Raw genomic sequence first — 13,308 nt, forward strand, 5'->3', positions numbered from 1 at the left:
CTGTTGTAAAAACATCAGTTCATTCCTAGGAGCGCAATAACCAGGGCACATCCACAGAACGCCAAAGGAGCCGTGTAAAAGTAAAATGGTCAAAATCTTGCAAGAATTGGGCCATTTATTTAATCCTTTGGGCACCCACCTTCTAAGCCAGGGGTGTCAAACTCAAAGCCCGCGGGCTGGATCCAGCCCACACGGTGCTCAATTCTGGTCCGCGGGGCAGCCATGGAAATGGTGAAGGACTGGCCCGTGGTGCCTTTGCCAGCAAAAATGGAACTGCCAGCCCCGTTTTCGGCCTGGATGGCCTTCTGCAGCCCTCTGCCAGTAAAACGGAGCCCAAGGGGTCTCCCAGGTTCCATTTTTGCTGGCAGAGGGCTGCAGGAGGCCGTCCAGGCTGAAAACAGGGCTGGCAGAGAGCTTCAGGAAGCCATCCAGGCCGAAAATGGGCTCCGTTTTCGCTGGCAGAGGGCTAGCAAAACAAACGAAAAGCAAAACAAAAGGAGAAATGTTTTCCCTTTTGCACCTGAGCATCTAAGAAGGGACAGGAAAGGAGAAAGGGAAAGAGACAAAGATTGGAAGAGAGCAAGCTTACCTAAACTGAATGTTAGTAGGATTGTAAGATGGAAAAATGAATATTTTAACTGACTATCAGTGCCACAGAATATTAGCTATGTATTCTAAATCAGGCCTAATATGAAAGACAGGGATTTACTCCCAACAAACAGAGGAGCGCGAACAAAATAACTAAGAGCCCTTCAGTGGCAGGCACTGCTGTGCAGACTGGACAAATATCACATTGTTTTCCTCATACAAAAAAGATGAGCTCCACCACTATTGTCTTCCTTATGGCATTACCTATACCCACAATAATGCCACTGGCGTCTCTTTGTGATTGTACTTTCAGTAATTTAAGTTAAGTAGATGATGTCTTTCATCCCTATATTTTAAGGAACTTCAAAATGAATAGAATAAGAATAGAATAAGAATAAGAAGAGAAAGAGAGGAGAGGAGAAGAGAAGAGATGTTTATTGTCTCTTTAAATGTACTGTAATCCGTATACATTAAAATGAAATCTCGTTGCAGTCAGCTCTCAAAGATAACCGTTATGCATATACCACCCCCCCCACACACATATATGACATAGAGAAACATTACAGTCTAGTTCAAATGTATACATACAGAAAAGAAACCTGTGAGTTTACAAGGCAGATGGCTTAGGGAACAAAGCTGCACAGAATCTAATAGACCTGCTATAGATACTTCAAAACCTCCTCCCACAGGGGTGCAACAGATTTAGGGCAAGTATAATTAAAGGCATTCAATTTGTTCCTGAAGATTGGCTAGAAGCAACAGACATCCAGCTGTGATCATTTCTGGATCTCCTTGATCTTCCAAAGTGACTCCGGGCCCTTTTTATTCTCTTGTTTATTTTTTTCCTCCAGTGTGTCCAATGTATTATTTATTATATTTTGCCTTTATTATTTTTACAAATAACTCGAGGTAGCTAACACACACAATACTCCTCCCTCCTCCTATTTTCCTCCCAACAACAACCCTGTAAGGTGGATTGAGCTGAGAGAGAGAGAGTGACTCAATGGTGGGATTCAAATTTTTTTTACTACCAGTTCTGTGGGCATGGCTTGGTGGGCATGGCAGGGGAAGGATACTGTAAACTCTCCAGTCAGAGGTGGTATTTGCCAGTTCTCTGAACTACTCAAAATTTCCACTATTGGTTCTCCAGAACTGTTCAGAACCTGCTGAATATACCACCTCTTGAGTGACTGGTCCAAAGTCAGCCAGGTGGCTTTTATGGCTAAGGTGGGACTTGAACTCGCGGTCTCCTGCTTTCTAACCTGTGCCTTAACAAGCAGGACCAAGCAGCTAATTTTCAGAGAACTGCCTGGACAAATCCCTGCAGTTTTCTTGACAAATTTCTTTGGAAGAAGTTTGCCACTGCCTCCTTCCTAGGGCTGAGAGGAAGTGACTAGCCCAAGGTCACCCAGCTGGCTTTGGGCCTAAGATGGGACTAGAATTCAAGATCTCCAGTTTCCAGCTGGATACTTAACCACTACACCAAACTACCTCTCATCTCTTGGTTTAGATTACTGGAAGCTGCTCTACAGGGCGCTGTTCTTCAGAAGCTCTATATCAGGGCTGTCAAACTCAATTTCATTGAGGGCTGCATCAGGGTTGTGTTTGACCTCGGGACGCTGGGGTGGGTGTGGCTGGGGTGGGCGTGGCTAGGGTGGGCATGGCTAGGGTGGCATGGCTGGGGTGGGTGTGGCTAGCTTGACATCAGTTGTATCAGCAGCGCCTGTGGCCCGAGTGCTCTGCCGACGAAAACGGTCTCCTGGGCTTCATTTTTGGCTGCGATTAGGGATGGGATTCTACCAGTTTGCACCTATTCACTAGAACCGGTTGCTAACATTCTAAGCAGTTCAGAGAACCTGTTGTTAGAAGAAATTACTAGCCTAATCCTGCAAGGAAGGCAGGAAGGAAACATTCTGGTGTTGCTTACAGAAACTGCCTCTCCGTTAACCCTTATTACATTCTTGGCAGGACGAGACTTCCTGTCTCAGGAACTTCTCTGGAATTTTTTTTCCCTCCTTTGCTGGTACTTTGCTTGTGTGGAGTGACCATTCAAAGTTACAATGGCACTGAAAAAAGTGACATGACCGTTTTTCACACTTATGACTGTTGCAGCATCCCCACAGTCATGAGAGGCCAGGCGAGGAGATGAGTGCCTCGATGTGAGTGATATTGAGTTGGCCACGCCCACCCAATAACATGACCACCAAGCCACGCCCACCCAGTCACATGACCACTAAGCCACGCCCACAGAACCGGTTGTTAAAAAATTTGAATCTCACCCCTGGCTGTGATGGCCTCCTGCAACCCTCTGCCAGTGAAAATGGAGCTTGGGAGGGCTGTGTGCAGCCTTCATGAACTCTGTTTTTGGCTGGGACGGCCTTTTGCAGCCCCTCTGCCAGTGAAAATGGCACTCGGGAGGGTCAGGCGCAGCCTGCACAAGCTCCAGTTTTGCTGGCAGAAGCACCGCGAGCCGGTCCTTCACTGTTTCCAGGGCAGCCCATGGGCCACATCTAAGCACCCTGTGGGCCAGATCCAGCTCATGGGCCTTGAGTTTGACACCCCTGCCCTATATGGTTCCAAGTAGAATGTCTAGACTTTAACTAATTTAAAAGACTGGCACATCAAATGGCACTATTATTTCAGCTGCCCTTTGTGCATGTTTGCAATTCAAAATGCTGATTATGATTTTTAAACACCTAAAGAGCTTGAAACCAAAGTTTCTAGAATGTTATATGTTTCTGACCAAGCTTAAAAACCCTCCTCATCCAGCCGTTTAAAATATTCTAATAGGAATAGCAATTTGGCTGGCTACCCCATTCCATGATGCCACTGTTGCTTGGAAATAATCTAATTCAACTCTCATCAAGGTGTAAAGCAAGCACTTGGCTTCTCCAAAGCAAAATTTAAAACTATTTTTTTTATTTATTTGCCAACATTTGTACACCCTTCTACCTCAAAGATCCCAAAACTGTGTACTTACTTTTGAAAGCAGGAAACATGGGAATGACATTTGTTATCAGGAAAGCATCATATTTTGTTTCTACCGAGGAACTGAGTTCTGAAAATTTTAAAAAAAATAAGATGTTTTTATGGCATGCCAGAATTAATGATACTGGTAAACTTCAGGGTTCATGTGTAAAGACTAGTTCTAGATCAGGGATCCCCAAACTTGGCAACTTTAAGACTTGTGGACTTCAACTCCCAGAATTCTCCAGCCAACTCCAGCCAACTGGCTGGAGAATTCTGGGAGTTGAAGTCCACAAGTTTTAAAGTTGCCAAGTTTGGAGACCTCTGTTCTAGATAGTAATCAAGAACTAGTGGAGATCATATTCTTAGAAGAACATAGAATAGTTGGGTTGAAAGAGGGCTTGGAAGTCTTCTAGTCCAGGGATCAACCACCTTTTGGATCTCAGGGACCATTAAATTAATCATTTTAAATCCCACGGACCATTAATATGATCTGCATAATGACTGGCTGGGTGCATGTGGCTAGGTGGTCATGTGACTGGGTAGGTGTGGCCAACTGGATGTCATTTTATGTTGAGGGGCACCTATCCAGCCTCTACCAACCCTTCCCCTCCCAGTCACTCCTAACCTACCCGCCTGGGCTCCTTAGGGCCCCAACAGGAAGCAGTTGTTGGACCAGCCACTGTGAGAAAGAATTTGCAGAACAGCTGGCCCAGTTCAAGTTGGGTCTGACCGAGAAGGAGGCTCAGCAGAAGCGCCTCACCGAGGACTACAAGCATAGGCTTTCCAATCAGAGGGAAGACCTGCGGGAGTGCAATGCAAGGCCAGATACTGGTGCTTGGGGGCTCAGCGGGCTGAGATGGCCAGCCAGTTCCAGGCCATGATGCAGTCTCACTGGAACAAGGCCCTCTGGCATTTCGCCGCTAGCAGCATTTTGCCCAAAGCCCCAGGAGGCTGAAACAGACCCTAAGTTGGAATTTCTGCCCCCTTCCAACCTGCACAAAAAGACCCCGGGGAAGGGGGAGAGACTCTGCAGCAACACAAATGTTCATTGTATGTATCCAGCCCAAAGGCCATAGTTTGAGGACCCCTGATTTAGTGCAATATAAAAAATGCAAATAATTTTTCTGTGGACCACCCAAATTTTCTCACGGACTACCAGTTGGTGACCACTGTTCTAGTCTAATGCCCTGCTCAAGCAGGAGACCTTACATCATTCTGGAGAAATGGCTGAGCAGTCTCTTCCTGAAAACCTCCAGTGATGGGAGCACCCACAACTTCTGGCTTAATTATTTTCACTATCAGGACATGTCTCGTTAGTTCTAGGTTGGATCTCCCTTTAATGATCTTCTACCCATTCTTGCCCTGCCCACTGGTGCTTTGGAGAATAGGCTGATGCCCTCTTCTCTGTGACAGCTCCTCAAGTATTAGAAGATTGCTGTCATATCATCTCTAGACCTTCACTTTGGCAGACCAGACATACTTAATTCCCTCAATCATTCATCATATGGTTTAGCCTCCAGACCAGGGGTGGGATTCTACCAGTTTGCACCTATTTCCTAGAACCAGTTGTTAACATTCTAAGCAGTTTGGAGAACTGGTTGTTAGAAGAAATTACTGGACTAATCCTATAAGGAAGGCAGGAAGGAAACATTCTGGCGTTGCTTATAGAAACTGCCTTTCCGTTAACCCTTATTACATTCTTGGCAGGACGAGACTTCCTGTCTCAGGAACTTCTCTGGAGTTATTTTTCCCTCCTTTGCTGGTACTTTGCTTGTGTGGAGTGACCATTCAAAGTTACAATGGCACTGAAAAAAGTGACTTATGACCATTTTTCACACTTACGACTGTTGCAGCATCCCCACAGTCATGAGAGGCCAGGCGAGGAGATGCGTGCCTCGATGTGAGTGATAGAGTTGGCCACGCCCAGCCAATAACATGACCACCAAGCCATGCCCACCATCTAAGCCATGCCCACAGAACTGGTTGTTAAAAAATTTGAATCCCACCCCTGCTCCAGACCCCTTATTATCTTTGATAAGAGGTTTTCAGCATGTGAAGAAACCATCCGGGCTGAAGCCACTTCCTGCCTCCTTGCCCCAAGGAAATGTGGAATTAGCGGAATTCCTCTCTAAGTCTCAAAAACCGAAAGGAACACATTCTTTCTGTGTTCCAACTTCTGTGTTTCATAGGCAGCTTGATTTTTTAGAAGTTGTAGAGAATATCCGTAGCTCGGGTTGTAGATTTAGATAGAGGGTTGTCCTTGCTGTTTGGGTCCCAATTTGATATTTCTCTTTATCTTGATTTTTATGCCAACCCCAGGAATATAAAAATTAACAGGTGTCCCACATCAGCTTACGGGGAGGAAACAGGAATCCGTAAGACATTTGTCTATCCACTCTGTAGGCGGTACAACTCTGACTATTGCTTGGAGAAATGCGCAAATCAGGTCTTACACAACTGATCACCTGGTCTGGGACAGCAGATGTCTCTGCCTGCATCAAAAGAAGAAGATAGACAGGTGACATTTGAAACAAAGTATTTTGTGTGTGTGTGTGTGTGTTCATATTGTATGCTTGTATTATATAACGGCAGTCTTCACTTAACAGCCTCAATTGGGATTGGGAAATCCATCACTAAACACCATGGTCACTAGGGTAAAAAAACCATATGATCACACCAGACTTACAACACCTTTTCTGCTTACATCATTAAGTGACTCACTGCAGTTGTTAAGAGAGACATCACATGACTACACCTTGCAATTTTACTTCCACATTCTAGATTACAACTGCTTGTTGGAAGCCAGTTGTGAAGCTCACAAATGGTAATCACTTGATTGACTGCAAGATGTTGTGACAGATGTAATGCAAGGATTGGTTGCATAGCTGGTCAAACACAACCATGGTGCAGCCCTCAATGAAATTGAGTTTGACACCCCTGCACTACTGCCTTATTCTGTTTTGTTTTATTTTAATGTTTAAATTTTTATTCTGGTCACATTGAATCGAACAAGTGCAGATATATATATAACCTTTACTTTCCAGGGGTTAAAGGGAAAATAACTACCACTCCCCCCTTCAATGTTTCTCAAAAACAATTCCCTTGTGAAGCAGAGTGATTCGTTCCAAACGACCTTGTGAGCTTTTGTTACTCAAGATGGACTTCGACCAGGATCTCCCCGGCCCCAGTATATCATCTTAACAATTACTGGTTCACTCAACTCTCTTCCTCATTCCTCAAATGCTTCCGGGCTTGAAATTTTGGGCCTGGACAATCTAGAACTGCGCCGCCTGCAGTCCAATCTAAGCATAGTTCACAAAACTGTCTGCTATAACATCTTGCCTGTCAATGACTTCTTCAGCCTCAATCTCAATAATACATGGGCAAACAACTGATACAAACTCAAGGTAAACCGCTCCAAACTCAATTGCAGAAAATATGACTTCAGCAACAGAGTGGTCAATGCCTGGAACCTGACTCCATTGTTACAGCCTCAATCCCTCACAGCTTCAACCTCAAACTGTCCACTGTGGATCTCACCCCATTCCTAAGAGGTTCTTAAAGGGGGTGTGCATAAGCGCACCAGCGTGCCTACCGCCCCGTCTTACTGTCCCCATTTACCTGTATTTACTCCCTTTGTTCATGTTTATGTTCATACCTATACTTGTTATCTTGTACATGTTTGACAAACAAACAAAAAGAAAATAAAAAAAAGAAAATGTATATAGCTGCAAATTACATACTGTATATTGAAAGATGACTGTGCTGGACAGAGCCTGGATAAGCTGGGGATGCTACCAACGCCTCCTCCTCCCACCCGTTACTAAAACAGGCAACCTTACTGACCTGTTTTGAAATAGTGTAAGATGTCCAGAGAGGCATCTGGAATGTTTCGCTGTAGCCACTTTCAAAGTCATGATGATGCAAGAGGCTGTACTTTGTACGAAAAAGAACCGCTGGGCGGCCATAAAGGAGATGCTTCTCTGTAAATTAAAGGTAACAGGAGAGGAACAATGAAGCTTCAACACACAATTTTATCAAAACCATTTTACAAAACTCTACAATAAAAACCAGTCTGTGTGTTCTTTCCCTGTACCCAGCCACACTGTACCACAAAGATTTACTGCAGTAATATGGAGAGCTGATACAGAAAGTAAGAATACATGGGGAAGTCTTTAGTCTCCATCTGTCTGATGACATGCTTTCACTAAATTGCCTTTAAAATTTAGATTTAAATTATGAAGTTTGAGATTTTTTAATGTTACTCAACAGCAAGTACAGGTTCATTACTAGAGCAGGAGAACTGAAGGTACCCAAAATTCACATAACCACTAGATGGTGACAAAGATATGCAAATAGTCTCTTTGGTTCCACCTTGTGGTTGTCTAGGTTTTTGCAGTTCAGATCTGTAATCATTAGTCTGTAAAACCTGAGAAAGAATTAGAGTCAACAACTAGTGACTTTCATAACAGAATATAAAAAATAACTTGTGTCCAAATCTACATAACATTATAAACATTAAGGAAATGACAGAAGCAGGGATGCTGACCATAAGAGAAAAAAGTATAACATTTATATAGAGGCAAGTTTTAAGAACCGAGCGTTTAAAAACTGTCATGCAAACACTGAAGTTTACAAGAATTCTTTTGTCAAGGAATACCATCAAGCACAGTCTTTTTGACTTTTAACTAATGTTAACAGCCATAAATACAGGTGTAAAAATGCAAAACAGGAAGAAAAAAGTAATTGATGTCTGAGCTACCTATGAAGCAGTTTATAGTCTGCAAACATGTGAAATTGTGGTGGAACATAGTTTGGAGACTGAGGAAGGAGTGGTTGCCTCTCAGAGGCCAAAAACACGGACCTTGGAATGTCTGATAGGCAGAAAGAGAGCTAAGATGATTGCTCCCTAGCAGTTCACAGAATCTATCTATAGTTATGCAGATAGTTATTTTAGTCTGTCAAGATTCAATCTGTAGGTGAACAAGAATAAACTACTCAGAAGTAACTCCACGTATTGCTCTGGTTCTCAGGGACTTATCACACTCAGAACTGCTAAACACATTCCACCAAAACTTGCTAGGAGGAAGCATTCTCTATTTCCACATTTTCTGAACTCGGACAATCCAAACCTGCTTTTCTTCAGAATGGGATACAGGAATCCTTGGTAAATGGAAAATAAAAGGAAGATCAACTAGGCAGTCTTTAGATTAATGTAGCTAAGAGATAATTTAAGATATTGTATGAGGTAAAAAGAAGCCAAGTCAAGTAAGATTACCTGGTGGCGGGACGCATCCATCCTCAGGTAATACATTCTCAGGGTCGTTGGTATAAAATCCTTCTCCTCCTGTGTAGGTTCTCGCTGTTGAATAATATCTTAAATTATAACATTTTAATTTAGGCCCAGCTTTAATATAAAGACTGCATAGTGGATCTCTCACTGAATTTGCACCAAGTGGATTTTGAGCTAATTCAACAAGAGATGGGAAGACAGGATGGAAAAGAGCTCATAGGTAAGTATAGTTAGAACAGCTGGTTGAAAAGAGGAGTTAGTTTATTATTGGATTATAACCTGCAAAAGCAAGTCACTGATTTAAACGCATTTGCACACTTTGTTGGAAACCATCACATTGCTTTTGCATTTCCATTCATCAAAAGTTAGCTACCAAAGCTCTTAAAAACCTCATCACACACCAATGAAATGCACAAATTAAAAAAAAAATCAGATTGGTTTTATTATGATTTAGAATGCATGATTATAGGGAGAGGCCCACACCAGTAATATGATTGCCAATGATCAGTGTTTTACTGGATTTTCTATTGGATCCTTACCTTCTGTTCCTCTGCTATAAGGACGTCGACTCAGTTCATCCAACCTATTCTATTTAAAATAAAAACACACACAAGAAAAGATTATCTTATTTCTATCTCTCATTAAGACAATTGGGTCCTATTAAAAGGGTTACTGGTAACTTTTTTTTTAAACTGAAAAGCATGCTCGACCAGCTGAGGCCTAATCCGATAGATTAAAATGGGTTTTCAGGACCACTTGGTCCCTGTGCTCAGGGAAGGGTTCATGCTATTTCACACAACCTCTGCAAGGACGTTTGGGTTGAATGGATTTGGAAATGGTTCACCAGCATCCTCCATTCAAAGTCATTTGTTAAGATGGGCAACTATAGAAATAAAATAAGTAAATTAAAAAAAAAACCAGCTATGCATACTTAGGTAAGTAAAGATAAAGGTTTCCCTGCCAGTCATGTCCGACTCTTAAGGCACAGTTATCATCTCCATTCTTGGCCAAGGGAGCCAGTATTGTCTGAAAACATTTTTTGAGATCATATCACCAGCATGGCTATATACCACGCGTGTCAAACTTGCCGCGTCACGTTGCTGTCATGTGATGTTTTGCAACGTTTTTCCTTTCGCGGAGCTGGGGTGGGCATAGCCTGCATGGAACATCTCTGGCCTACAGGCCACCAGTTTGACACCCCTGCTATATGCCAAAAGCGCATGGAACATTGTTACCTTTCCACTGAAATGGTACCTATTAATCTACTCGCATTTGCATGCTTTTGAACTACTAGGTGGGTGGGAGCTGGGCCAAGGAACAGGAGCTCACCCTTTGTGCAGCCCTCGGGTCTCAAAACCAGCTGTCAGCTTTCCAGCTGGCACACTCAGCATCTTTAACCACTGAGCCATCATGCCCCATTCAGATAAGTACATCATGGAATATAGCTTAGGCCAGAACTGGCAGGTGGAAACCCACAGCATGCTGACATCATATGATGGATATTGACACTTGACCAGTTACCTCACCTACCTCAGGATTACAAACATCTATTTATTTTCACTGTAGCTTTACACAGTCAGATTCTGTTCATTCATTCAGCACATGCACCTTTAGGCAGATATCAGTGTCTACATGCTCTTCAAAAGGGACAATCAGAACAGGGATGGGATTCAAATTTTGTAACAACTGGTTCTATGGGCATGGTTAGGGGTGTGTGGCCATGTGACTCCCCTTTTTTTGGCACCAGTGCTGTGCCCCCTCCATTTTTTGCCTTCCTGGGCTTCAGGAAAGCCTCCTGGGTAAAGCAGTAAGTAAGTAAAGGGAATCCCGGCACAGCTGATCATAAGAACAGCTGATCGTCATGAGGGGAACAAAATACCTTAAGGAGTGGCTGGGTGGGGAAGAACGCAGTCAGCAATGTCGGGCATACACGCAATGTTGCACATATGTGATAAGAACTGACTGGGCAGAGGGGGTGGGGCCAGCCAGGGGCACGATTTGCCGGTTCTCCAAACTGTACAGAATCATAACAACTGGTTCTATAGAACTTGTCTGAACTGGTAGAATCCCAACCCAGAATCAAAACCGAAAAAAAGAATTAAAAAAGACCAAAACACTTTCCCATCAGCAATCAACACCCAGACATTAACAGCAGGATGAATACTAAACCAACAATCAAGAAGTAAACAATATTCCAATCAAGGAACTATTAACACAGCCAAACAAGCTATCCGTAAACAACCTAATCAAGGAATCGCCAAGGACATTCCCACCAACATTGACAGGACAAGCCACTTGTATATAAAAAGAGAGCAAACCCCACTCCCTTTTAGCACTGATGGTATCGCCTAGTTTGGTAATGAAATGTCTGCAAGAAAACAACCCAAGACCCCACAGAGATAATCTTCATTTTTGACCATATAATCAGCGATAATGCGCTCTTAAGAAACATTCATTCAGAGGCCAACTCTGAATTTGGCATTGTTTTTAAATGATGCTTCATTCTTACTATCAGCAAGGAAAGATAGATATTTTTCTCCAATTCTGGTAGTTGAAGTCCACATGTCTTAAAGTTGCTAAGGGTGAGAAACACGGCTCAGGATCAATATAATTCATTTCTTCCTAGCAGGTTTAGAATCAATCGCCTTCTGAGCTTCCTGCTTCCAATGAATATTGTGAATTTACCTTATCGTCACAACTGCACCCCAGATCGTAGTCAGATGAAGGTGTTGTAGCCACTGGATGGAGTGGCCTTGCTACTTCCTCAGGCATGATAGGTCTGTAGGTACTGCTCCGAAGGAGGTGATTTAAGCTTCCATGTGTCCCATTATTGGGAGCAGGCTTCAAACCAAGGAGATCTGAAACAGGATTAAAAGTAGCATCTGTCTTATATACTGTATGAGGGGAGAATTTTATGCATATGTAAACACCAGTACAAGAGTATGAGGTGAGGGTAGGCAAGGTTGCCTAACATATCTAAACTCTGAATCCTTGCAGAGAATTTAAATTTTATATAAATGAGTTTGTCTAATAGGTCTTTCTGGTATATAGAAGTCAAAGGTCTTTGAAGTGGTAGGGTGGTAAAAGTCTCCTAGACTAGAAAACTGGATTTATTTATTAAATTTCTAGACTGCCCACCTTGCTGTTTGGGGTGACTTTAGATGGCTAATGGTTAATGGTAAGTTTGAAGGGAGGTTTAGATTTACTATCATTCTCAAAAGTTTTAATATACTCCGCCTTAACATCCAAAATATGAAACCATTTGTAAGAACCAAGTTTACAGTTGAAATAAGGCTCATTATGTTCAATTTGTTATGTTTTGCTAACACTTCAAATTACTGGACTTACAGCAGAAGCCCCATTTCTCCCATGGAGAAATTAATGTCTGAAGATTAATGCAGAAATAATGTTCTGCATTTAATTTGTTATTCAATTCCCCTCAAAAGCTCTCAGCAACTTCAGGTAATCTTGAATTGCAGGCTACTTCATTGGTTGACTGCCAATTGCAGCAGTTCGGCAGTTCGAACCTCACCAAGCTCAAGATTGGCTCATCCTTCCATCCTTCCAAGGTCGGTAAAATGAAGACCCAGATTGTTGGGGGCAAGAAGCTGACTCTGTAAACCGCTTAGAGAGGGCTGTAAAGCACTGTGAAGTGGTATATAAATCTAAGTGCTGTTGTTATTGTTTAGCAATTGTCTTATTTAGCAATTTTTTGAAATTACAAAGTGATGAAAAAGTAACTTTATAACCAAACATTTACAATATTTGCAGGCAGGTCTGTAAAGCAAAGGAAAGCTGAAATAAGGTCATCAGCACAGTCACGGTTTTACTTAGCGAATGCTTCACTTAACAACAGAGTTGTCAACCATAATTATGGTCACGAAACAAGGATTGCATAGGCAGGAAATAAATGTAGGGTTTGGTCCTTCCATTTAGATAGCTTGCTACAGAAGGAAGGTAAATGAATCATAAGATATTAGCCAAAATGAAAGTTGAGAAAAGAAATCAAATATACTGTTTATCTTAAATTTACTTACCGCACATAAGGTTGTACAGTTCAATATTTTCAAATGGAGGTACTTTTGTTTTGTATTTAAATGAAGGGCCATAGCCTAGAAAGACGGTCTAGCAGAGAAAAAACAGTAATATTAATGTTGTCAGCTCCTATGTGAGCTTTTCTGTTGCTGAAATAAAATAAATCCAGACCAAAGTAAAGACCCTCCAAGAATTAGCCCTTTTTTTAATGTTCAAAACATGCTTTTTGGTTCTCTTTTTACAAGATTTGCTGAATCAGCTCACTGTTCCCAATTTTCTGTCAAGAGAGCAATTTTGTGTTAAGAGTTCTTTCGAAATATAAGTTGTGATCTTGCTGTGGGGTCCTTGGTACTCTCTGAGCTTCGTTATTTTCTTGCAGCTGTATCATTACCAAGCTAGCTCCACTAGTTTGGTAATGAAAC

The 13,308-nt window shown here is 42.3% G+C and overlaps 1 protein-coding gene across 11 annotated transcripts in view; it reads right to left on the reverse strand.

Annotated features, from left to right (window-relative positions):
- ENPP2 (ectonucleotide pyrophosphatase/phosphodiesterase 2) overlaps positions 1–13,308 on the reverse strand; it is a 97,963-nt gene that overhangs the window by 6,161 nt on the left and 78,494 nt on the right. For 6 of the 11 annotated variants that reach the window (XM_087931667.1, XM_026703596.2, XM_087931665.1 and 3 more), the window contains 7 exons: positions 12,889–12,976; positions 11,537–11,709; positions 9,391–9,439; positions 8,837–8,920; positions 7,405–7,541; positions 5,915–6,050; positions 3,569–3,646 (listed from right to left, as the gene is read on the reverse strand). In XM_087931667.1, the coding sequence (XP_087787793.1) occupies positions 3,569–3,646; positions 5,915–6,050; positions 7,405–7,541; positions 8,837–8,920; positions 9,391–9,439; positions 11,537–11,709; positions 12,889–12,976 (745 nt within the window). The remainder of the gene's footprint in view (positions 1–3,568; positions 3,647–5,914; positions 6,051–7,404; positions 7,542–8,836; positions 8,921–9,390; positions 9,440–11,536; positions 11,710–12,888; positions 12,977–13,308) is intronic. The other 5 variants (XM_087931669.1, XM_087931664.1, XM_087931668.1 and 2 more) reach the window with 1 other exon arrangement.

This window comes from Pseudonaja textilis, chromosome 3 (genome assembly GCF_049901715.1).
Source record: "Pseudonaja textilis isolate UNSWEBS1 chromosome 3, rPseTex1.2, whole genome shotgun sequence".
NCBI classification, from domain to species: Eukaryota; Metazoa; Chordata; class Lepidosauria; order Squamata; family Elapidae; genus Pseudonaja; species Pseudonaja textilis.